Source organism: Urocampus carinirostris, chromosome 4, assembly GCF_059441175.1.
Source record: "Urocampus carinirostris isolate Australia breed hairy pipefish chromosome 4, RoL_Ucar_1.0, whole genome shotgun sequence".
Lineage (NCBI taxonomy): Eukaryota > Metazoa > Chordata > Actinopteri > Syngnathiformes > Syngnathidae > Urocampus > Urocampus carinirostris.
This window is the reverse complement of record NC_142352.1, coordinates 49,897,042-49,923,478: the sequence shown is the minus strand read 5'-3', so window position 1 is coordinate 49,923,478 and position 26,437 is coordinate 49,897,042. Positions and strand designations below refer to the sequence as shown.

General features: G+C 39.8%; 1 protein-coding gene and 1 pseudogene across 1 annotated transcript in view; one reads left to right on the top strand and one right to left on the bottom strand.

The window, feature by feature from the left end:
- greb1 (growth regulating estrogen receptor binding 1) overlaps positions 1 to 26,437 on the bottom strand; it is a 79,722-nt gene that overhangs the window by 30,839 nt on the left and 22,446 nt on the right. The window contains exons 6-23 of the mRNA XM_088334776.1: positions 25,502 to 25,615; positions 25,298 to 25,425; positions 22,009 to 22,017; positions 21,697 to 21,835; positions 21,502 to 21,624; positions 21,215 to 21,400; positions 20,978 to 21,114; positions 19,710 to 19,980; positions 19,515 to 19,643; positions 19,208 to 19,378; positions 18,928 to 19,125; positions 18,002 to 18,185; positions 17,740 to 17,923; positions 16,047 to 16,183; positions 15,610 to 15,961; positions 14,590 to 14,705; positions 14,302 to 14,507; positions 13,618 to 14,215 (exon numbers count right to left, since the gene is read on the bottom strand). Coding sequence (XP_088190902.1) covers positions 13,618 to 14,215; positions 14,302 to 14,507; positions 14,590 to 14,705; positions 15,610 to 15,961; positions 16,047 to 16,183; positions 17,740 to 17,923; positions 18,002 to 18,185; positions 18,928 to 19,125; positions 19,208 to 19,378; positions 19,515 to 19,643; positions 19,710 to 19,980; positions 20,978 to 21,114; positions 21,215 to 21,400; positions 21,502 to 21,624; positions 21,697 to 21,835; positions 22,009 to 22,017; positions 25,298 to 25,425; positions 25,502 to 25,615 — 3,382 coding nt within the window. The remainder of the gene's footprint in view (positions 1 to 13,617; positions 14,216 to 14,301; positions 14,508 to 14,589; positions 14,706 to 15,609; positions 15,962 to 16,046; positions 16,184 to 17,739; positions 17,924 to 18,001; positions 18,186 to 18,927; positions 19,126 to 19,207; positions 19,379 to 19,514; positions 19,644 to 19,709; positions 19,981 to 20,977; positions 21,115 to 21,214; positions 21,401 to 21,501; positions 21,625 to 21,696; positions 21,836 to 22,008; positions 22,018 to 25,297; positions 25,426 to 25,501; positions 25,616 to 26,437) is intronic.
- On the top strand, positions 11,026 to 12,840 carry LOC148368074 (insulin-like growth factor 1 receptor pseudogene; annotated as a pseudogene).

Genomic DNA, 26,437 nt, shown 5'->3' with positions numbered 1-26,437 from the left:
ATTGTAAATATATTTGCCTATTTATACTAGCATTACATTTTTATGATATTTAAGTCTATTCTGTAGTGCCATGTCTAATTTCGTTGTAAACAATATTGTTGTCAATTACAGTAAAGACGATTCTAATTTTAGGATAGCTAAGGGTTATGATAAATCTGGGTAGATTAAACTGACATGGCAACACATACAGGCTAAAATCTAAGTGGAAAGTATTTCACACCTGTTTATACTTGCCAAAAGTAGTGGAGCCAATAAAAAAGCGTGCTCAGTTTTAATTAATAGAACACAATCAAAAATCAATACAGAAAAATGTAGTAAAATAAGGAAAACAACCAAGCAAAAAAAGGCAAATCAAGAATACATTTTTTGCACCAATGACAAATATTTTCTTTCTTATTTCAAATATCAGTTTTATTATCTCATGATGTTTTTATTATTTTAAGAATTATTTCTAGTAAAGTAAAAAATACAGTGTGCTTCAGATCGACATGTTACCCCATTTAAAAAAAAAGAAATATAAAAAGAAAAAATATGGTTTAAAATGTGCAATATTATCTGCAACCCCCAATGTCAAACGCTTTTGTCAAGTTTCTGTATATCCATCCATCCATCCATCCTTTTTCTGCATCGCTTATCCTCAGCAGGGTCGCAGGGGGTGCTGGAGCCCATCCCAGCCATCTTCGGGCAGTGGGCAGGAGACACCCTGAACTGGTTGCCAGGCAGTCGAAGGGCACACAGGGACAGACAACTCGCTCGCTCAGTCACACCTCGGGACAACTGGACCAGCCAATTAACCTTACATGCATGTTTTTGGAATGTGGGAGGATACCGGAGTGCCCGGAGGAAACCCACGCAAGCACGGGGAGAATATGCAAACTCCACACAGGAGGTTCGATCTTATGACCTCAGAACTGTGCCGCACACGCTCTAACCACTGCGCCGCGGTGCTGCCCCACATTTTCCCAATATGAAATAAAAACTAATTGGCCCTTTCCCAATGTCTCAAAAGGATAAAAATTACCCATCATCTCATCTCATTAGCTGCACCGCTTATCCTCAGTAGGGTCGCGGGGGTGCTGGAGCCCATCCCAGCAATCATCGGGCAGTGGGAGGGGACACCCTGAACTGGTTGCCAGCCAATCGCAGGGCACACAGGGATATACAACTCGCTCGCTCATTCACACCTAGGGACAATTTGGACTGGCCAATCCACCTGAAATGCATGTCTTTGGAATGTGGGAGGAAACCGGAGTGCCCGGAGGAAACCCACGCAAGCACGGGGAGAACATACAAACTCCGCACAGGAAGTCCTGTAGCTGGATTTGAACCCACACAGGAGGTTCCCGAGACCTTAGAACAGTGCCGCACACGCGCTAACCACTGCGCCGCCGTGCTGCCCCACATTTTCCCAATATGAAATAAAAACTAATTGGCCCTTTCCCAATGTCTCAAAAGGATAAAAATTACCCTAAATAGCTAAAAACACTGTAACTTTAAATGAATGTGTACCTCACAACATTTTTACAGCACATCTAAAAAAGAAAATACTGCCTGTTTTATTTTTTATTAATCACTTTGTTTTGCCCTTTCAGCTTGACTCGCAACTCTATCACTTTCTACAATTCTTTTGAAAAGAAACCTAACCAAGATGATTTGTCCCTGCCTCCGCTTCAATATGTTAGGGAAATGCGTAAGGCAAGTGTCATTAAAGAGAGCTGTCATGAGACCAGTTGCCACTTTGTCTGGATGGTTTTTTTCAACGAAAGCAGCAACTTCCTCCTACTTGGCCAGCACCTCTATAATCCCCTTTGTAGATGCTGTTTTTTGCAATAGGAATATAACTTCCCCTCGAAATTATTGCAGCCAAGCACTGGTAAATTTTTCCCAAGTTTTGTTATCAGCACTCGCAGCTTCTGGATTGTACTACTTGGCTTGGTCACTCACAAGAACACCGCCTTCGTGTTTTTCTTTCTTTCTTGCTTTGTTTCAATTGTCATCCTCCTCCTTTAATTACAGTTGCCATGTCAAAAATAGGGTGTGTTAAAGTTCTCACACAAAGCCAAGGGAAAGGTGGCCAGATTGCCACTGCCATCATTTGGTGAAATAATGATATATATATATATATATATATATATATATATATATATATATATATATATATATATATATATATATATATTTGTAAAAATGTATTTTTTACTGCGGTCAACATTACTAACTTTATGACAGAGGCCACAGGCCAGTATAAATTTGATCACAGGCTTTAACTTGTCCCCAGGCCGGTTTTTGGACATGCCTGCCGTATTGTTTCTCTTTCTGAAACTCATGTCTAAGGTCACAAAAAGAAATGCTACAAAATGTGATTAAAAAGATGTAATCAAAACAAATTTGCTGCAGAATACAGGTACTGTACTCTACTCTATATAGTAACAACATAGTAATAACTTGATGAGTTGTTACGTTAGAAATTGATGGATTTAAACTCTAAAGATGTTATTCTACTATTGCACAAGCTTCTTTGCATACAATGCGCCTTTCTTGCTTGTGTTTGAAGAAGGAGGAAACAGGATGAAACCTTATCTGCGGCGAGATAAGGGACCTCTCTGACCGCAGGCACACCTAGTTTTTGTTTGCTATAGATAACATGTTATCGTATAAACAGGTCTCAACTGTTTGTTTTGTTACTCCCCTTCCCTTAGCAGAGGAGACCTTATGTAAATTAGGGCCTTCCGAACACAATAAATAGACAAGGAGCATAAGAATATTTCAGAGTATCCAGCAGACTGCCTTAGGGTAGACTATGGATATTTCTCCTTGCAAGTAAGTTATACTCACGATTCTTTGTGTCTTTTTGTATATAGGTTTTGTACATCTGTTGGGTTAAACCTGACATTTATTTGGTCCTTCGAGAGCCGGATTCCAAGATACCTGACGATCCCAGCGTGTGAGTAAAGATCCAGGCAAGTCTGTGGCCACAGCATTAAGACCCTTTTCGGGACTGGTCCTTTTCCTTACAAGTTGGGATCCGAAGGTTGACGGAAAGTCCAAGGACTCAGAGAACTGTGAGTAAAACTTTTATTTTAAAAAGGAATGCATGTGACTAAAGTAAAAGGGTATGAGTGTGAAGAATTCAAAACAGAGTTAAGAAAATAAATCCTAACAATCCTAGGCACTATTAGGTAAAAGAGAAACGTGGCCAGTAAGACTTAAGACACAGATAGATGGATAGATAGATAGATAGATACTTTGTTCATCCCCGAAGGGAAATTCACATTTCCAGCAGCATCCCTGAGCTGAGAACAATCGAGAACAATCGAAAATAACACGGGAGCTGCTGGAGTGGCTGCCATTCGTGACGGCGCCGGAAGAAAAGATTCAATTTGAATCATTTACAAACAAACAAACAAACAATTGAATCATGTACAAACAAACAAACAAAATATTCATGTTTCAATAAGTGAAGTCTTAAGTAAGAGGGAAAGGGTTCCTCTCCGTTTCAAAAAGAACTCAAGGGAAGTTCTTTAAGTAAGAGGGCAAGGGTTCCTCTAAGCAGGGATGTGATTTGACCAAAGTGAAATTATCTGAAAATTAGCGGGGGGGGGGGGGGGGGTGTGTGATTGCTAGCTGGGGGGGGGGGGGGGGGGAAACCAGGTAGGACCAGGGCAGTGCCCTGGTGGGGGGAAAAGTGGGGCGAAGCCCCCCCCGGAGCTCATGGGTTTTTTTAAGTACTTTCAATGCACTCAGATGACAAAGAAATAGACAAGACAACAGCATAAATTTTCAATGTATATTGAACTATCCCATATAAAATTACAGTTTAAGTCAACTCAAAATCAGTCACATTAAAAAACATTTCCCCAACGCCACTATCTTAATTGTAAAGAAGATGGTTATTTTTAAATTTCCTAAATCATATTTTAAATGTAATAATTTATTTCTTTAATAGCAGCGTATCCAAGTATTTGATAAATGAAAGTACAATAAGTATAGGCCCTACAGTAAAGTGTTGGTGTAATGTACACATGAAAATCTATTATTGTAATTGTTAAATATTTATGGCCATTTTTATTACGTTATAATATTTTCGAAAAAAATGGGAAAACTGTCAAATAAATTTGAAAAGTTTACCACCTACCTCAAAATTCACGACTCTATCAGCAACTGGTACAGGTTGTTGGGGTGGATCACGTCTCTTTATTACCGCTTCCGATTGTGATGTCAATAAGGGATGGAGGCCGTAAAGTTTTGGAGTTTTCGTTTGGGCACCGAAACTTCCAGCGATGGAATAATTTGTCGTTCTTGACTGGAGTTCTTTCACGTGTTTTTTGCTCTTTGCGTGACTTTCAAGAGCTTTGAAACCTCTCCCACCATAGTCGATGGTATCATGACACCAAATGCAAAGTGCTTTCCCGGCACGATCGATCTTCCGAATAAAGTCATTGAACAAATTCGTCACAGTCTTCTTTCCAACATTCGTAGATAATTCCTTCTCCAACCAGTCCCATCGAAACTTGTTTTTTACAATCTTATCAATTTCTTTAGCTCGCGGAGCATCTTTGCGTTCGATCACGGACATCTTTCTTTAAACACCCGGCAAAAACGTGTGAGAAATGAACAATGGCACACTCCTATAACAAGCGCGTTTATTGGTCAACACGAGACTTCAACCAATCGCAAGTACGTTTCATTTCAGTTACGGAAACACTCAAATGGCATGCTGTCGAGACGAAATCGTTTTTTTTTACCAATTAAAACACCGGAAATTTTAAAATTTTATTTTTGGAGATAAAAAAAGCGGAATTCCGCGAATTAGCGGAAAAATCACATCCCTGTCTAAGTAAAAGGGCAAGGGTTCCTCTCTGTTTAAAAAGAACTCAAGGGAAGTTCTTTGTTCTTCAAAAAGAGTGAAAGTGAGTGTGAAAGAAAATACTATTACCACTAGGTAATTGTATTTTATACCAAAGCAACAGGGAATAAATGGTGAGCCTTTGTGGATGCATGTATGCAAGAAAATTCCACCTGCATAGGTTGAAGTGAGTTTTACCACAAAAGGTTATTTATCACCATCCTGTTGAAAGAGAAACTCAGTGTTAGAATACACTAGGTATTAAAAACCACTGAGTCCAAATTTAGTTCTAAAAATGGGAAAGGGGCAAAGTAAAGTAAAACAGAAGCTTTTAGAAGATTTTTCGTGCAAAGACTGGAAAGTTATTGAAAAGGAAGATTCCTCAGCAATAGAACCCCTATGTTACTGGATAAAACAATATAACTTTAATGGGAAGTTGTCCACAGCAGGCATTAGAGAACTACAACAAAAAATAAGAAACAAATGCAAACAGAAAAATAATAAGATGAGAAAAGAATGTTATGAACAGACACAAGTCTGGATAAAAATAGCAGGACAGCGAGAGGAAGGTGAAAGGAGGCCAAGACAGGAGAGAGAGGATGTAGAGGAATTCATAACGCAGATAGAAAATCTAAGGCGATCTTATCATCTAAACGGAATGGAAGTACAGCAAGTTTGGATGACACAATTAGGGCCAGATTGGTTCCACGTAAAAGTAGCATACTCTCCAACTAATGACGCTAACCCTCCCGTGATACTTGCACCCGAATCTGAACGATTGACACAACAGGTGACCCCTCTCCTAGAAAGAATCAGAACTAAATACAGGAAAAGAGCAAATTACACTGAAATAGGGAGATGTAAACAAAAACCAGATGAGCCATTTGATGAATACAGAGTAAGAATGGAAAAGGTGTTTAGGGCACATAGTGGGTTAGAACCTGGTGATGGAGCTGACGAGGGCCCCTATAAACAACAATTAAAAAATGCATTGCACTCAGGCTCCTTACCAGAGATTAGTGGATGGGTAAATCGCCACTATAGAAGCATGAATGGAGGAACACTTGCAGAATACATAAATCATGCCCTCCATGCTGAGAAAGTGATCAAAAGTAAGAAAGGGGAGAAGAAGCCATCAACAATTTTCTACCAAGAAGATGAAGGAACCACAGTGTTCTTTCAACAATCTAGAGGTAGAGGCAGAGGTTTTGGATCACGTGCAAGCAATAAACCTAGAACCTGTTGGTCTTGTGGGAAGGAAGGGCATATTGCTATAAATTGCAGAGGCAACTCTTCCCCACAAGACTATCAGAGTGCATGACTAGGCCCGGAACCAGGACCAAAGCCTGAAATGAAATTTGAGATAGAGATAAAGCTAAAGGATAAAAATGAGGAAGAGGAAGAATATCTTTTCAAAACTCGCCATGAGAAATTTGAAGAACAGGTTTTAAACTTAGAAAACATACTGTATAAAGAAAAAATAAGAAACCTAAATCACCAAATTTTGTTAAATTTATTAGAAGTTTGATTGTTTGGGCCCTGTGTATGTCTTATGTTATATGTTTGTCTGTCTTACTTGTCAAAAAGAAAGCTAAACGCTAAAAAAAGTACGTTTTCAAAAGAGCTGAGATTGTTTAAAGAGTGATATTTAAGAAGAATTGATAGAACAGATTAAAGGAGTTGGAAAAAGTAGATTTTTTGAGGATTAGGTGTTCACCATAAGGGTGTTTAACACAGGCACCACAGATGGTTCTGGAGATTTTTTTTCTTGCGGTCCGAATTTTTTAGTTGAAAATCGATAAATTAAAAACTGAGAAATTTAGGGAAAAAATGAGTGAGTTATTTTAGATGCGTTAATTCAAGATAATGACAGAATAATACAGAAAAAGATAAGATATTCCTGTTTTCAGTAAAAAAAATTGGTAAAATAAGGACTGGGAAGACTAGGAAAAATCTAATTGAGTGAATTGGAATAAATTAATTTGAGATAAAGGCATTTTTATACAAAAAGTATTGAAAAAGCGTTAATAAATAATTTATTTTCAATGAATATGGAGGAAAAATGTATTGAGTGGAATACAAATGAGTAATATTACTTGTTGCACATCAATATATGTGAATTTCACATTAAATAAGTGAAGCTAAAATAGTAGATTTAATTGGTTTGAAGGAAAAAATTAAAATTAAGTGAGATGATTAAACGTCATTTTCGCATTAAACTAGTGAGCTAAAAAGCTATTGTGAGAGAGCGTGTAAGGAAGGAATGTTATGTTGAGAATGGATTGTTGGCAGAACAGGTAGGGAAGTTACAAATACAGAAAGATAAGAGTAAGTAAAAGAAGGTATAAAGGGAAAAGAAAATAAATATTAAGAAAAGGAGCATACAAAAAAAAAAAGAGAAACATAAAGGGGAAAGTTAATTAAATATCAAAAAAGATAATTGGTTGAAAATTAAGTGAGACTAACCGTAATACCATAGATTGGGACAAATAACTTTACTTTTTCAACATTGAATTGTGTTAAGTCTAGATGACTAAAAAAGCAAATGGGTGAGAGTGAAGCACATTATAGAGTGCTTTTGGAGGTCTTCGTTGACTTGAAAAGCGCTGTATAAATGCAGACCATTTACCATTTATAACATTACTTTTATAGAAAAGCTACTAATATAAAAGAAAATTATGAATATCTAATTAAATGCTAATAAGCATGGACATAATATGTTGTTTTGCTTTAGAAGAAGAAGAAGAAAGAAATACCACAATATTTATACACAAATAATATTACAGAGGAGAAAATGTACGGTACTGGGTAGCAACAGGCGTTAACACATGGTTCAGCGATTCTACTGGACTATCCAGGAAGTCATTATTCTGGACTATAATAGTAAACTCAGGAGTACATCTGAAAAAAAAGAAGGAATGACACATTTACTTTACTAAGGAACAGCAGGAGCTATTAAAACAAATTCCTAATAAACTATGGTCCCAGGGACCCACAGATGTAGGACTAGTAAAAGGAGCACAACCTATAATAATAAGACCCAAAACAGAACATCGGCCCAGAATAAAACAATATCCTTTAAGACCAGATGCAATGGAACGAATAAAACCAATAATAGAAGATCTAAAGAAGGCGGGAGTACTAATAGAATGTGCTGAGTCGCCCGTAAACACACCGATATTTCCTGTAAATGAGGCACCCCCATCAACATGATGGACAATTGTTCAGGATTTGATAGCAGTAAATAATACAGTGATCCAAAGGTCCCTGTTTGGTGGATCCACACACGCTATTGAACTCACTGAACCCAAAGGCAAAATATTTCACAGTGGTAGATATAAGCAACGCATTCTTCTCAGTACCAGTGCATAAAGACAATCAATTTTGGTTTGCATTTACGTTTAAAGGTAAAATATATACCTACACCAGATTACCTCAAGGGTATTGTGAAAGTCCAAGAATTTACTCTCAAGTAAGTTTCGAGCCTCTAAATAAGAGCGAACTATTAACTTATGTAGATGATATATTAGTAGAACCAGGGAAAGAAAAAGAATATTGCATAGTAAAGAGCAGGAAATCTGAGTCATTTCAAATAATCAAAATTTTGAAATAAGTTTGAAAATAACGACTTATTAACACAGAAAAAGAAATCGTGAGATTGGAAATTAAATTTTCTGTTTTAATCTCTAAATGAGATGTGCTTTGTTTTTAAAAGGAAAAAAAATACACACAGTATTAAGTATTAATTCAGATAACGTCATGTTTATTTGTATAGCTCTTAATCTCTAAGGATATTAAGGGGCTGCAAAGAGAAAAGACTATTGCAAACCGAAGATTATGATAATAATATAATATAATACAATGCGAGTTGATAAGGCAATTTATTAGTGACAAGTATATGTTGTTTTATATTGAATCAATGAGAAAAGATAGTTGATTATGATTGAAGAGAGAGGAAATGACAATTAAAAAAGATTTGACGTTGAGTTCCATTTGGCATTTTTGAGATTTTTGATGTTTAGACAGTGTGATGGTTTGGAATTTTGATGAGTTTAGCGCCAAGAACAAGATCCCCTAGGAGGACAACTGATAAAAAGTCCTTCAAGAGAAGGTGAAATAAGCCACGCTTAATTTTTAAGTATAAGCATGTTACAATTAACAAATGATTAATAAATACGTAACAAATGCTGACTTATAGTTAAAAAGAAACAATTTCTATGGAAGGAGTGTTTTCAGAAGATAACGAGAAACTGATTGAGGTTGAGGAGGTAGGATCATAGGAATTTAAAAATAGCAGATTAATTATCTTGAGACAGATCATGAGAATTTAAAAATATATCTGCATGGATAAAAAATAATGTTTACATGGTCATTTAACTTAAAGAAGAAAGGAAACAAAACGTGAACAAAAGAAAAAAAGGCTAAAATAACAGAGAAAGTATTGTTTCGTAGGAAAGAAAGATGAAACAGGAAAAAGGAGGACAGGCTATGCTGTAGTAACACATGATAAAGTATTAAAGGCAGAAGCATTAACTCAACATTGTTCAGCTCAAGCTGCAGAATTAGTGATCCTAACAGAAGCCTGCAAACTTATGAAAGAACAACAACAACAATATACACAGATAGCCAGTATGCCTATGCAACAACTCACACGTTTGCACAACACTGGAAAAATAGAGGTATGATAACATCAACAGGAAAACCAGTGACACATGCAAAACTGCTAACAGAACTATTACAAGCAGTGCAGCTGCCAAAACAGTTAGCTATATGTAAATGTGTGGCCCACACACCAGAAACAAACCCAGTTTCAAAGGGCAATGCATTTGCAGATAAAATAGCAAAACAAGCTGCACAACGAGAAATAACAGTTCTAAGTCTAACAGAAAATGCCTTAAAAAAAACAAAATACTACAAGAAATGCAACAACAATCGCCTAAACCAGAGCAAGAACTCTGGAAAAGAAAAGGAGTACACCTAAAAGATGGAATCTGTAAATGACAAGAAGATAAACCAATCCTACCAAAAAATCTATACAAATGGGCAGAAATATTGAGACAAGGGAAGACATGTCTCAACAGGAGGGATAGTAGGATTGATAAACCAGATATTGATAACCTATGGTTTTAACTCCTATTAAAATAATAATAATAATAATAATAAAATAAAAAATTGTAGAACATGTTTGATATGTGCAAAGCACAATGCTCAGGGTAATCTAAGACCAAAGAGAGGACAGTTTCCAAAGATAGAGAACTGTAATTAATCACCTTTTATGGACTTTATAGAACTTAACAATAGTGAAGGGAAAAAGTTATGTTTAATGATAATAGGTTCATTCTCAAAATCGATAGAGCTTTTTCCTACAAAACACCCAGATGCGCTAACAGTAGCTAAAGCATTATGCCAAGACATAATTCCATGTTATGGGATTCCAGAAAAGATCTATAGTGATAATGGTTCACATTTTGTAAATCAAAAAAATTAACTAAAATAGGCATTTCATATAGACCTAAAAGATCACTGTGCTTATCACCCATAAAGTGCAGGGTTAGTGGAAATAAAAGAATGGAACTATAAAAAAACAGACTTAGGAAGTGTATGGAAGAAACCAAAAGACCATGGACTAAATGTCTAGAATTAGTAAAACTGTATATTAACATCACCAGTACAAATGTGCTAACACCATATGAAGTAATATTTGGTGAATTACCATTATTTAAAAATATGTGGGAAACTGATGATGAAAGTACTCTGGTTGATTACATGAGAAAAATGTTGCAGCACCAGAAGCAACAGGCGGATCATAATGATAACGATGATACACTTTTTATGTCTCCATAGGAAAGCCAATTAGTTGAACCAGGTGATTGGGTCCTGATAAAAAGCAGTAAAGATTGCAGAAAAACACATGAGCTCATTTGACACACTGTAAGAAAGTAATTAAGCATGAGTAAAATAACTGTTTCAATGTTTCTATTTTAGCATACGCTTTGATTGTTCTTAGGCGTCATTGTAATAGCACTGTGGTACCTACTGGAGAGCTGTTATTCCTCAACAAAACTTTCAGAGGAAGTCTGGCTACAAAGGGGGCTGCAATTATAGTTTGCAGTCGTCTCAAACCAGTGAAGATTGTCCACAACTCTGGAAGTGTTAGGAGGAATTGTATATCTGCAGGTAGAATGCTAACAGGTAGAATGGTAGCGGTAGGCGAATTGATAGTAGCAATTATAGCAACGTTTTTATTGTTATTTGAAGAAAACCTTAATGTGCAAAAGAGAAGAAGAAAAAGTAAAAGAACTCTCAGGAAGACAACTGGGATGGCGTTCCCCAGGTTTCTCCAAGAACCCCACGGGCGCTGAGATGCTTTTGCACCCGGCAGTGGTGAAGCCATATTTGACACTCCTTGCTGAGAGCTCCAACCCTGCAACTCTGGAGGGCGCTGCAGGGTCACTTCAAAACCTCTCACTGGAAGTTTGCGGCATACAACCGTGCTGCAGTGTGGTAGGAAAAAGAACTTTCCATCCTGGTGGAGCTGCTGCGAATGGGCAACGATTAATGTGTCCCAGCCGTTGCAAGCACGCATGCACCGAAAAAGGCGAATGCTGCCACCGCCAATGTCTGGGCAGCTGCACGCACGCAAACAGCGACACGGCATGCGCCGCCTGCCTGCATTATTACCACGAAGGCCGCTGCGTGCCCGACTGCCCGCCCGGCACTTTCAAGTTCGAGGGCTGGCGCTGCATCACCATGGACCTTTGCTCACAAGTTCACCTGCCCAGCGACGTTCACTTCGTCATCCACGAGGGCGAGTGCATGCCCGACTGCCCTTCCGGGTCCGCACCAACGAGAGTAATCGGATGCTGTGCAGCGCCTGCAACGGCCTATGCGACAAAATCTGCTCCACCTCCGTCATCGACTCGGTGAACGCCGCTCAGTCCCTCAAGGACTGCACCGTCATCGCCGGCAATCTGGACATCAACATCCAGCACCTTCACAACCTCTGGGACTGGACTCAGCACAACCTAACCATCCGTGCGGGACGCCTCTTCTTCCGCCTCAATACCAAACTCTGCATGTCTGAGATCCACACCATGTGGGAGAAAACCAGCGTCACGGAAAAGCCCCAGGAAGGCGACTTTCGCAATAACGGCGAAAGAGCCAGTTGTGTGAGCCACGTCCTCAGGATTTTGTCCAACAGCACGTCCAGCTATGCCATCCGCCTGATGTGGGAGCGCTACCATCCACGGGATTACAAAGGCCTTATCAGCTTTATGGTCTACTACAAGGAGGCCCGTTCTCAAGAACATCACCGAATTCGACGACCAGGACGGCTGCGGTTCCAACAGCTGGCACATGGTGGACGTGGATCTTCCGAAGGATAATAATACGGACCCCAAAGTCGCCATTCACCACCTCAAACCCTGGACCCAGTATGCCATTTTTGTCAAGGCCATTACCCTGCGGGTGGAGGACAAGCACATTCCTGGTGCAAAGAGTGACATTATTTGAATTCGAACTCGTCTGTCATTGCCGACCGTGCCCAAAGAACCCCGTGCCTACGCAAATTCATCCACGAAGCTGCTGGTCAAATGGTCGCCGCCTTTTTTCCCAACGGCAACCTAACTTACTACCTCGTCAGATGGCAGCGGCAGCCAGAAGACCGAGAGCTATACCTGCACAATTACTGCTCCAAAGAGCTGAAGATCCCGATCCGGATCCCTGCCACGGGATTTAGCGATATGGAGGAGATCAGCAAGCCCACCAAGTCAGAATTGTCCGGGGCCAAGAAGGGTCCTTGCTGCGTTTGCCCAAAGACCCCAGAGGAGAAGGACCGGGAGAAGGATGACCGCGTCTTTCTCAAGCTCTTTGAGAACTTCCTCCACAACGCCATTTTTTTTGCAAAGACCTCAAGATCGTCGTCGCCGGGACCTTTTTGGCCTGGCAAATGCCACTTCCTTACATTTTCCAGATCTTTTTTCAGAAGTTTTTGACTACGGTGAATCAGACGACAAAGTTTAACCTCTAAGTGTAACATGAGTACTATAACATGATTCTGTAACTGAAAATCGAGAGAAGAAGTTATTGGATGACAAAAAGAAATAGTGCAAAGTGAATAAACAGGAGGGAAATGATGGATTTAAACTCTAAAGATGTTATTCTACTATTGCACAAGCTTCTTTGCATACAATGCGCCTTTCTTGCTTGTGTTTGAAGAAGGAGGAAACAGGATGAAACCTTATCTGCGGCGAGATAAGGGACCTCTCTGACCGCAGGCACACCTAGTTTTTGTTTGCTATAGATAACATGTTATCGTATAAACAGGTCTCAACTGTTTGTTTTGTTACTCCCCTTCCCTTAGCAGAGGAGACCTTATGTAAATTAGGGCCTTCCGAACACAATAAATAGACAAGGAGCATAAGAATATTTCAGAGTATCCAGCAGACTGCCTTAGGGTAGACTATGGATATTTCTCCTTGCAAGTAAGTTATACTCACGATTCTTTGTGTCTTTTTGTTTATAGGTTTTGTACATCTGTTGGGTTAAACCTGACAGAAATTCATATCAAATTGAGTGCCCTTTGCGCTCATTCGTAAAAAAAGGAGCTCTCAGCTTGAAAAAGGTTGGCGACTCCTGCTTCAGTGGCAGCCCCTGAGACTGCTCATGAACTGTATTTTCCTTCATAAAGCAAGAACATTTTTTGTAAAAAGCTCGTGTATCAAAATTCTTGTGTGTAAAGAGAAGTACCACTGTACATACGTAAGTCTCACCTAAAGCTGCTGGCCCATGCTACTGACATGTGTGGCAGGAAGGAGGTACATCGTGGAAGACCGCTCCCATCGTTGGCGGTGATGATGTCGTAAAGCGAGCGGGGGAGGAGCACGGAGGGTGGTCGGCTCACTCCCCGCGCCCATGAGCAACTCAGGTGAGGGGAAGAGGCTCGGGGGGACGAAGAGCTAGAAGAGGTAGACTTTGAAGGGTGACGCTTAGGGCGGACCGGGGCCAGGGGTTGAGGCGGCGGGTGGGAAACTTGGAAGTAAGGTTGAGAGTTTGACTGGGCCAGCGGATGGCTTTGAGTCAGAATGTGGGGCTGGAAAATAGGTTGGGTTAGAGTATACGCCTGGGCTATAGACTGGCTTGTGTGATGAAATGAAGGTTGAGGGTATAAAAAGGACTGAGGAGAGGCCTGGGGAGGCAGTTGAGGAGGCGGGGGAGGAAGCTGAGCCCGTGAGGGGGAGGGAATGGTATCCACGATGCTCTTTGGGGCGTTTGGAGACGTAGACGAGCTGCTTTGTATCGGGAATGTCTCTAATGCTGTGATATCTGGGCTGGACTGGAGAGGCTGGTTGGAGGAGACAGGAGAGCTTTCTAGAAGGACAGACAAGAGGAACACATGAACAAACATTGATAGCACTGAAGGAACAAAAGAGATAACTGTGACAGTCAAAAACTACCATTATCCTGGCCCTCCTCTTCCTCGTTGTCAGTGCTGCTGAGTTTTTCTGCGTCACTCCCCAGTAGGTCACTTCCTGGGCCCGAATTCTGCGGCGACCGAGATTCTGCCTTCAGCAGGTATGCTGCTAGCCCCAACTCTTGTTCAAGCGTGGTACGTTGCAGATATGAGCAACTTATCACCCGAAGGTCACAGTACTTCAGTGACCTGCAGGAACAATGTAGACAGAGACAAGGCTAACTTTCTGCTCACTGTTTTGAGTTCTCAGAGGTGGTTTTTACGTGCCAACCTGGGAAGTGATTCTCCTTGAGGTTCAGCTCCAGATAGGATGAGAATGCAGGGGAGCGCCTCGAGCTCCAGGTAAGTACGAGGAACCCAATCAGCTTCTTGGATTTTCAACCACAGCTACAAAAAACAACAACAACAAAAAAACAGAAATGGGAATATAAATAAATCACACAAAAAGAAAGAGGGATGATGGGTTGAAGCCAAAGCTTATAGGAGACCCTTCCCCTAAACATCTTTTGACATTTGTTCTATCAATAATATCAACTCATTATAATATCATATTATTTTTCTATTGTTATAATAGTCATTAATCCAGAAATTATCACAATGTACAATTCATATTTGTAGTATCTTCACTTTAGTATTCTTCTTAATCTATAGCAAACAAGCCATTCTGTACGAGCTGGGACAAAAAGGCATTTTTCATATTGTCGCTCTTATGTTAAATATGTATCAGTTTTTTGTTAGTTTGCCTAATTTTTAACTTTTTTGTCTTCATCTAATGTTTATGTTGGAATGTTTAGAATGTAAAGATAAAGACAAAAATGCAAAAAATACAAAAACTGAAATTCTTGCTCGTACAGTTATATTACAGCTGATTATATTTGGTCTGTATACATTTCCATATCTTTGCTTTCATTTGAAAAAAACATTTTTTTACTTTTTTGTATAAATGGCAGCAAGGGCATACAAATATATAGACCACACAAAAGGGAATTGGGTGTGAAAGCCAGAGACGCCTTCCACCATATTCATTAATCCACATTTTCTGCACTGCTTACCCTCACCAGAATTGCGAGCATGCTGGAGCAGTGGGCAGAGGACACGCTCAACTGGTTGACAGCCAGTCGCAGGACACACAGAGACAACCATTCTTTCAAGCCACCAGCATGTCTTTGAGATTTAGGAGGAAACCAGAAGTCCCGTAGAAAACCCACACAAGCACTTGAAGAACATGCGAACTCCGCAAAGAGCGCTCTCTTCACATACTTGAGAAAATTCCTCGACTACTTTTGCATACCTTGATCTGATCAATAAAGTTGTGTCCGACATTCAGCGGTTGGCTTGGATTCCCCAATATGATTTCAAAGCTTTCCTCGAGACCCAGCTGCCTCCTGACTCGGGCCAATCGCCGATGCGCCCAAGCTGCAAGGGCCAAGGACGGGATCCGTAGCAGGATCATGTGACCGTGGTTCGCCGGGCATTGCTCGGCAGCACTGAGCAGCGCCTGCACAATCCCCAAAGTCTCCACTGATGTGTGCTTGTGAAGGTTGTGTGAGCCGCCAATTCTTCCGGAAACAGCCATCAGCGCTGTGCAGTAGTGGTGGATCAGAACTGTGGTGCGGATCACAGCGCTGTGCAGCTTTGGAAACCTAGCGGAAAAGCAAAATAGTTCATATCTGTATTATAAGTTTAAAACATTTGAGTGGCTATATATATTTTACTGACAGTGTGTACCTTTCCTCTAGTGCAGATGCCATGCTTTCAAAAGAAGAATCACATCGCATCAGAGGCAGGCTGCTTCCTGTGCGTGTGGACTCCAAAAGCTCCGACACACCAAAGTAGCGTGTTTTCTCATGATACAGGTCCACGTCCTAAACAAGCACACACCACTGTATGCTATCATTATGTTTCTGTTGTATGTACCGTATTTCCAGACTAGAATGCGTGACTTTGTTCCTTGACTTTGAACCGCAAGGCTCATACAAATTTTCTTCGGTTGTTAGGGGCGTTCTAACCATTTCAGACCAAAAATAAGATGAAAAATTCATGTAAAAACAAATACACCAACTTTTATTTAAAGGTACACAGGGTAATATTTGACCATTACATATTGCTGTATTGTATTGTGTACCCAACAACTAGTGCTACGAAGCACAGGTAAGAAAAAAAAACTACAGTGACTCAATGTGACCAAACCACACAATTTTTCTTCTCATTTTTCTCCCAGTCTTTTACAAGGTTTGGAATATTCGGGGACACCTTTAGCAGCAAGATGGCAGACAATCATGTCAGCTCCCTCTAGGTGGGTCACATGTTATGCAAAATACAGACGCTCCCTTATTTACGACTATTCGACCTACGTAAAAGGGTAGATACAACATTTTTTTTAGGGATGCCGAAAAATATCCGGACATTGCTGTAAGTTAGATTTTGTATTGAGTGCACCGTTTCCCGAGTACATGACATTACTGTAGTGCTTCTTTCCGCCCCTACTGGTGTGTGGCCCTGTGAGAGGTCACTCAGCATCCACCCAGAAGAAAAGAAATCCACTTCCTCTTCCTAGTTCGTGTGTAAACATTCTATGTCTATACTCCAGCGCACTAAGAACATCAACATTTTTATTGTTTAATAACTCATGCGACCATTTAATTTGGTTGGTGTAAAGTCTAAAGAAGAGGCGAACCGTTTCTTTTGAAATGAAAGTGGAATAAGAAAGCTTGATGCGGTTGAGAAAATGGTCAGAACGCTTTTTTTCCGGCTACTTTTTACCACGGAGGAGGACCTCTTGAAGTGCATTTTTCAAAAGTAAGTTAAACTCAAATTTATTTATATTTATAGATGTTTAAAATGTGTATTCATTTTGTACAAAACAATACAGGTTACTCATACAAGCCTTAAACATACACATAAACCTGCAACATACAAAATATAGCACTGAAGCAATTTGCGAACAAATTCAACTTACGAACGCTTGTCCAGAACTTGTTCGTAAATACACATTTCTCAACCTAAGAGGATTTAAAAATGCACATTAATATGAAAGTTAATGTATTAAAATCCAAATTAGTTTCAAAATCCGTATTGCTTTTTTAAAGAATTGTTTTTTTGTTTTTCTTCCAACTAAGCAGTGCTAAATAATACACAATGTCCATTAAACAGATTTACAGAAATATTAACTGTTGATTATTTTCAAACCCTTGCTCTTTCAACATCGAACCCAGATGGAGATGTTCGTTTCAAGTTAAGGATTTGTTTTTGGATAACTGGATCTCATAATTATATACAGCTTGAATATTTTTAAGGGAGATTAAAAATTCTCTGTGCATCTTATATACAGGGGCAGCAAACAGTTGAGAAAATACAGCACATTCTTTTGTTTTGTTTTTATTTTATGTGCATGCATGCATTAAATAAAATGAAACCTCACGTTACTGAATGAAGAGGGCCAGTGGATCTCATTATAGGGACTGATGCGTGTAAATTGCGTCTGCAGCGCAAACGGGAAAGATGTAACATGGAGAATCAAGATGTTTGGAGCATCTCTGACCTTCCTGGAATTTAGCAACTGGTCCACGAGACCCAAACCAGAATCTTTGCTACAGTAAGAGGCACTGAGAAGCAAAAAGGAAATATGATAATATGACTGTAGGTGACTTAAAATCGACTTCTCTTTTCTGTCTGACAAAGACCTGCTGACGTCCCAGTGGGCGTGGTCATGAACCAGGATGTAAAGCGTGTAGGAGTTGCTGTGTGCTTCCTGTATTAGGCTGTCAACTCGCACTTGAGCACTTTGATCCATCTTGACCACATAGCGCTCAGCTTCCCGCTGTGATGCACAATCTTGTTCGACACTTCCAATTTCTTGAAGAACACCTAAAGAAGTTAGAAATCTGATAAAAAATACTAAAAATGATAAATTAATCCAAAAGAAAAAAAAATACCAAAAAGATAAGGGATAGGTTTATTCTGTTTTTAATATTGAACACCTGCAAAGGAGATTTCACAAAATGCCAGTTCTTTACCCTGACTATTACATCTCATTGTTGTTTGTTATTTTCACCCAATACTGTCTACATCATTGTCAACATCAGCCAATAATGTTGATGTTCTCTGATTTCCATACTCTTTTGTATCCAAGGAGATTTATTAGAAAGTTAGGCACAGGGGAGGGCTTTTAGAACTTGGTGGAATTTCTCTCCTGCTCTCTTTCTGCTTTTAAAATCCATTGATGTATTCTCTCAATAAGTGACCAAAATTATGTAACCTTTCTACCTGCTAAGGCATGCCTGCCACAAATAATTCATTCTATTCAAGACATGTTGGATAAGAACCATTTTATATTGTCAAATCAGGCAGGATTATAGGCTGTATTGACAATGTTAAAATGTTGAAATTGTAAACTGGGATTTCATCTTTTAACAATTCAATGGGTGATTTGTCTCAATAAAAGAAGTGTGCACATGAGGTTCACAAATGTTTGAGAAACACTGTTTTATAGCACAGAACTGAACTATTTGATCGCAACTGCTGTTATTACATGGGATTTATTTTATCATATTATTACGGATGTTTAATCCATCAAAAAAGGGATGAGGTTTGAACTGATAAAACTAACCGGAGGTCCATAGGTGGAGTACAGTCTGTTGAAAGGTGACCTCAGAGGGAGGGACTAGGATGAGGAAGTTGACCCTGTCAAAGGACACAAGGTCCAGGTTCTGTGTGCTGGAATCTGCTATGGCGCAAACGTGAGACAGCAGCTTTCTGGCTACTGCCAGCTGGATGGGCCGAATATCCCTCCATTGAACAGAGTACTCTACATACAAACAGGGGAAGGTTTGTATGGTAACTTAAACAGCACAAACAGCACTTCATTGTGTTTGTGTCATCTGTGTCACCTGAACAAGTTTCCTTAGTTGGAACAATTTTATTTTTAGGGCTGTGTAAGTCTTTGGGACTGGGTGTGTTTTTCACACACTTTTCCTCTGTAGATTCCTGACTGCTGGATAAGGGAGAAGGCTCATTGCATTCCAAGTTTGCGCTGTCCAGTAGGGAATCCATATCACCATCTGCCAAAAAGGAAGTAAGATAGCGGTTTTAATATGCCTCGTGTCCTCGCACCAGCGTATCATTAGACAATTTTAATTGAAGAAAACAAGCACACAATCAACACAAGAGGGATTTAAGGAGGATAGTCAACCACACCTTGTCCAAGAGAACTGCAGAACTTTATGAGCTCCTGGGCTTCACAAGAAGAAAGCTGATGGTTGATTTCTCTTAATCCCTCATTAGGAGAGAACATATTTTCTGCCAAGGCACGGCACTGATGTTTACCTTAATCACACAACAAAGTTTTGGTATTCGTTTTTAAACCAATAATTTTAGAGACATAAAACCAACCTGTGACCACCACACAAGACTGTGTCTCATGTCCCGAAGCTGTCACAATGACGACTATGTAGTTTGTGTTCTCGAAGCGTCCCTCCATCAATTTGCTGAACATCTGTTGAAGGCCCTGAGCTAAAGAGCCGAACTGCTCCCCCAAAACCACCACTCCTTCGCCACAGGACGATGCAGCCAGCTGGGCAAGCCAAGGAAGCTGGCTGGGTGTCAGAGGCTGCTGTGGTACAAGGCCAAGATGCTGAGGGAGACCTGGAAGGGCAGGGGGTAGCTGCAGGGACAAATGCAGTTTCATAAAATGAATTGTGAATACTTTACAAATATTTCACATGGTATAACATTGATTATATTTGTTGCAAAGTTTTTACAGGCACCTAAATTTGTTAATTATGATTTTGAAAGTGAGGTGTTTAGTATGTCACAAACTCCCCACCTAATCCTGAATGTTTTTTCAATTTCTTTGCCATAACTCCAAAATGTGTTAATTTGTTTTAAACATGCAGGATAAATGTTTTTAAATTTTTGAAGGTGCTGTCCGAAATTTAGAAATTTGCTAATGGATGACGCGATCTTCTGGCTTAAGTCACCAGTGAAGCCTCTGTCAAGCTCCTTTTGTTGTGCAAGCATGTGCATTTCTTAGGCGATTTGAATAAACTCTTTTTGGGGGTTTTGGATGGCTTTTGGCCAGTACTTGAATCAGGCCTTTTCTTAGTTTCACCATTTTCATGCAACACTAACAAAATCTGGAGTAATGTGCATAAAGTCACTCTCTATCCCCAGCCTAATGTATTCTTTCAGTAAGATAAAAATAGGTGCTGGGATTTTTTTTGAGCTTTTTGCGCTCAGTTGGGCATTGTTAACACATATTTTTTAAAGAAAATATTCTTCTTGAAAAAAGTTAAGGACACCTCAAACGACGCACCCAACTTTTGAATAAAGTAAAGAAAAATTAATTTGAAAAAAAAACAACTTCTAACTTTGCCATGCAAAAAGTGGTATTGTTCATAAAAAATATTCCTTGAAAGATGGGTTGTGCTGATTTAAAACAACAACAAAAAACAGGTAATTTTGTTTAGTACACCCAAAAATTGGGTTATTCTGGAAACAAATAAACAAAAAATAAAATCATGAAAGTAAAGTTGAAGCAAATTAATCCTTTTAATTCTGGTACATTTTTGACCAAGATTGGGTTGTTAGTGACCCAAGTGTTTTATAGTGAGACTTTGGTGTTGTGCAAACATATACAGGTATATCTATAAGAAATTAACCTCAATTCCATAGTGCCTTCCCTGGGTGGCTGCTGCTTGAGGCTGTTGATTCTGCCTTATTTCACTTAGGTGGGACTCTCGCCAAGACCTCATAAAAATCTGCTCTAGATCCTCAATCAGGGGCACCTGCTCGGGGCCTTTTGTGAGAAAGACAAAAATCATTAGCAGGGACAAAAAACACATTATATTATTTTTTGGATTGTGTTCCCAGATTATTGCAGAGAGTAACACACTCACCCAGCTGAACAAGGTAATAGACAGTGAGAAGAATCTGCATCTCAGTAGACAGTGGCTGGATGGGTGAGGGTCCGTAGTGTTGATAAATTCTAGGGAGAGTCTGAGAGCTTAGGTAACAACTCTGCAAAAGAGAGCTGACAAGCACCTCAGTAAAATTGCCAGTCAGTTGAGGCAGAGGGCCATGACCTGTGCATACAGATAAAACCTTTCAAAAATCAATTTTTTTGTGTACATGGTAAGAAGCAGATCTGTGTGCTGAATAGATATAATTTTATAAAAGATCAGACCTTTAAAGATGACAGGTTGCAGCCCACAAGTGAGCAATAGCTGATCAGGCACGGCTACTGACAGCCCAGATGGAGAAAGTGTGGTTAAGGACTTCTGTGAGGAACTTTGTGTGGCTGAGGTATCTGGATATCAGACAAAAGTAGTCATATAAGACAAATCACATCATATAAAACAAAGAGCTTTCCTAATTTTACCTGGTCTGGCGCAATTTGTGATCACTGTTGATGATGGCAAAACTGATGGTGGCATTTTTCCTGTGTTTTCTAACAAACCGTTTGAAGTGGATTCAGGAGACCAACCCTTGTGCCTCTTTTTAGGAGGTGCAGCATTTGTCTGCAAGGCTGCAGCACAAAAAAACATGCCTGCTTTTGTTTTACAAAAAAAAATATAGAACTGTAAAAAGAGCTATACAGTGTTCCCATCCGTGACCACCTGTATTGACTGAATTTCCACAAAGTAGGAACCATATTTATCTATTATAGCGTAACACATAGAAATCGGTTTACTTGTGTGCCCTGGTTTTCACACGCAAATTCCCTCATCCTGGATTCTTTTTTTTATGCTGCATAGCACTTTGGGACTTGTTGTCCAGGGATGAACGATACACGCAAACTCCAACTTACTCGCTAAAAAAACCCCATGTGTATTAGTTGCTTTCGCCAGGTCATATCCCTTTCATTTTGGAGCCTCTGGTGAAAATGCTACAATCCATATCTAGTGGATACAAGTTGTAGCCATCCATATGTAGTGTAAGGCAATGCTTGTAGCAAGCCACATTGTGAAGAGATAAGACACACCAATGGAGCCCAGTTTTGGAGCAAGAGAAAGCAAGCACACCACTTGATTTTGGTAAGTAGCATGAATAAAATCATCCTTTGAAGCAGGGTTCTCCAACGTCGTCCCCGTGGGCACCAGGGTGCCCCCTACGGAGTTCTAAGGTGCCCGCGGAAACAGTTCTGAAAATAGCTCCCCAGTACTGGATAAATGTGATCTTCTAGTTAAATGATTATTTTAGTGGTTGAATGAGTCTAACTTTTATTTTACTGCCAAATATTAACCTGGTAATAATATAGTAACACCATAGTAATACCATAAGTTGTCATTTTAGAAATGCATATCAAACTGGGTGCCCTCAGCACTAATTATTGACAAAAAGTAGCTCTGACCTTGAAAAAGTTAGGCGACCCCTGCTTTAAAGGGACAGAGAGCAGTATTCAGCTCTTCTGAGAGTTACAAAAAACTTTCATTCAGTAAAAGAAACAACACATTGAAATGAAATGAAATGATCTGCATTTATATAGCGCTTTTCAAGTCAATGACTTCCCAAAGCGCTTTACAGTGGGCTTCACATTTCCCAATAGCGGCCGTGATCTCTGCCATGTAAGGCGCTAACCTGCTTATTGGGGGTAATTGGGGGTTCAATGTCTTACCCAAGGACACTTCGACATGTAACACGGACAAGCCGGGATTCGAACTGGGATCCCTTAATCCTAAAACGATCGCTCTACCTCCTGAGCTACTGCCGCCCCGACATTGATAAGAATACTAAGCAAAAATGCATTAACTATTATACCAATGTTAATTCTTATTTAAAAAAAAAATCATCTATCTGTCTGTCCTTCAGACAGTCCGCCCCCCCCAATCAAGCCACCCAGGACCCCAGGTTAGCCAGTTTGAGCTACGTCGATATCAGTTATTCTTAACTGCCCTTCGCCATTTAAATTTAGCCCTATAGGTCGAGAAATTTTCATTTCATTTACCGTATTTTCCGCACAATAAGGCGCACCTAAAAGCCTTTATTTTTTTCAAAAGCTGACCATGCGCCTTATAATACAGTGCGCCTTATTTATGGATCAATAATAATTCGCAAAGTCTTGCAACTAATGCAGCAGCCGCCGACTAGATTTCCCCCCGTACGCCAGTAGTCCGCGGTGTATGCTGGGATTTATTTACCTGCGTTTCATTGGCTAACCAATGTGTCAATCATCATTTGAATCGATCACTATTGGCTAAAGTTATTCTGAGGTAAAGGGGGCGGATCCTTTTATCATTTACAGGCTTGTATAGGCTAAGGGGCAAAACAAAGCCTGCAATTGGCCGAAAAAGATGTGTCAATCATCAGTTAAATCGATCACTATTGGCTAAAGTTATTCTGAGGTAAAGAGGGCGGATCCTTTTTATCATTTACAGGCTGGCATTGGCTAAAGCGGCAAAACAAAGCCTGCAATTGGCTGAAAAAGATGAATGTGAATAGCAAGTGTGGTTGTCCACGGCATAAAGGAAACATGTTAAACCATTCTGTATTTGTAAATATTTCATTCTCCTGGATTTACTACACTCACGGATATAAGAGGACCTTGGTTGCACATTATTATTGAACACAAAAACTTCGGTGAGCTACTCCGGCTATGTATTTTCCCAGTATCTTGTTTCAGACTGAACTCGATGTTTCTGTGATAAGCGGTGCAGATAATGGATGGAAATGGAGTGTCTATTTTTAAATTAAACTCAATTACAAGTGTTTATTGTCATATGCACAGTAAAGTTGCGAGCGAAAAAGAAAATAGAAACTAAGGAATGGTTGGCATTTCTTGAATCCCAAGACTTTAACCTTCCGAATGATATTTGGAACGATGCATTTGAGTGACATCGTATGGACACCGCATCCTCACGTGTCTACGACACGTATTTGCTTCTTTGCAAGCTTTCGGAATGTTAAGGGGGTAATAAGTTTGACTGAACTATCTGACTGTTTTGTCGACGTTCCCATTGTAGCGCCTAATAATCCGGTGCGTCCTATGTATGTCAAATATAGGACCAAAAACTATTTTTTCGGTGCGCCTTATAGTGCGGAAAATACGGTACATGGTATAATCCATACCTAGTGGTTGCCGCCATGTTTGTCTGACGTCTTGTTGCTTGCTGTGACACTGTTTTTCGTACGCATTAGACAACAGTGCCATCTTGTGGTCAAATATTACACACTGGAGGCTTTGAACATGTCAAAAGTTAAATGTGGAATGAAGTCAATTTGCTTAATGATGTCGCTTGTGCTTGCCCACCTGATCATATCGCTCGAAAAAGGCATCTGTATGGAGTTATTCGTTTGTCACTAATCATGTCAGCGCCCAGGAATCAGAAGGCAGTTCTCCAATTGCTTTGACTGTACTGGCGCTCTCAAAGTGACGCAAAAATTCTGCAATGTATGCAAAAATCCTCAGAACTATTAGAAAGAGATACACGATGCACCTCAGAAACAGAAGTTGCTGTATTTTCTGTACTTTGTAATGAAATGCAGTCATAAAAAGCGGAGTCAAAAAGTCCCACTATTTACAAGAACCATCAAAAAAATACGCAAGACTAAAAGGAAGGAAGCATTTTCATTCAGCGAGAACGTAGGACACAAAAATAGAGTATTTTACAACCTTGGTTTATGGAGGCTATTGATTAAAGAAGAGAGAAGAAAGAAATTTTTAGTGCCTCAAGTGTTGGCAAATGAAATCAGGAAGACAAAAGATGATCCCAGAAACAATGCAGCGAGCCGCCTCCTTAAAGCAGTGGTTTTATAATACAGAGGGGGCTTTGCTTCCCCCTAAGAAGTGTGAACAAACCCACGGGGTTAATGACAGCAGACACAATGACCTTTCGACATGATAGAGCACTTGCTTTGAGGTGAATAATAAATTATTTAATAAGGAAATTGCGCAGATACAGCTAGAATTTTACAAAAAATTATTAATGTGTCATATTTGGCATACTGCAATCCATTTGATATTAGTGTGCATAAATGCAAACTGTACCTGATGGTCTTCCTGGTCCAGAATGATTTATTGTCGGTGGAGCCCTTGAAGAAGCGGCACGGTTGCCATTTGTCAGAGGCTGCATTGCATTGGAGATTTGATTACTGCCATTTGCATGAGACGCTGTTGCACAGAAGTCATGTGATGCAAATGAGGTACTTTGTATAGGAATAATAGGATGTCGTTCTAGTGACTGTACCTGCACAGCTGCCGGCTGTGTTTGAGGAATGCATCAACGCCGCAACTGGCGGCGGTTCATCTGACTTTGCGTGAGCCTCGGAAAGACTTGAAGTCATCTGTCTTATTCGGCCATCTGAAACAAAACAGAGATCTTTTATTATTATTTATGTTGCGAAGCATAGTCCTAGAACAAGGGTTGGAAACCTAGGGCTCGCAAACCAGATATGGCTCTTTTTATAGGTACATGTGGCTGAGAGATAAATCATAATCACAGAAACCACCATCTCGAGCATTCTAATCTAGTGTGCACATATTTGACATGCTCTTAAAATAATTGGTTCAATCCAGTATATAAAGGGCACAGTATCCACTACAGTTTTCAGTCAAGGTGTCACACTAACGCACCTCGTTTTGGTCCTACGTTGCTAAGGAATCCGCTATATCCGGGGTCAGGAACCTTTGCCTCGTGAGCCATATATGGCTCTTTACATGAATGCACATGGCTCGGAGATAAAATAAAAGTTGTGCAATTATTTAATATATTGTTACAGTAAAATCCTTTATATGGATGCTCATGAAACGGAATATATTCATTGTTGAGAAACTTTATGAAAAAAAGCCACAAGAAAACTTTAAAAACCAAGAAGCTCTAGCAAAGCACCTTGAGCAATTTGACTGGGTGAGCGATAGGAAAGGGTGGAGCTATACACACAGCAAGCGCACCGCCTTTTCTCCTCGCCTAGTGCATACATTTAGGGGTACCCCCGTTTGCAGTGATTTTTGACATTTTTACAAAGGAACTTTGCTCGCACCTTGTTTTGAAACCATTTTTTATGGAAAATTGAAAGTAAACATTAGTCTCAACACTCTTAGTTAAGAGGGAGACACATTTTAAGTGGTATATTTATATTGAGTGTGGCTGTCAGGTTTGGTTCTCTTTTGGCCTCTTGCTTTG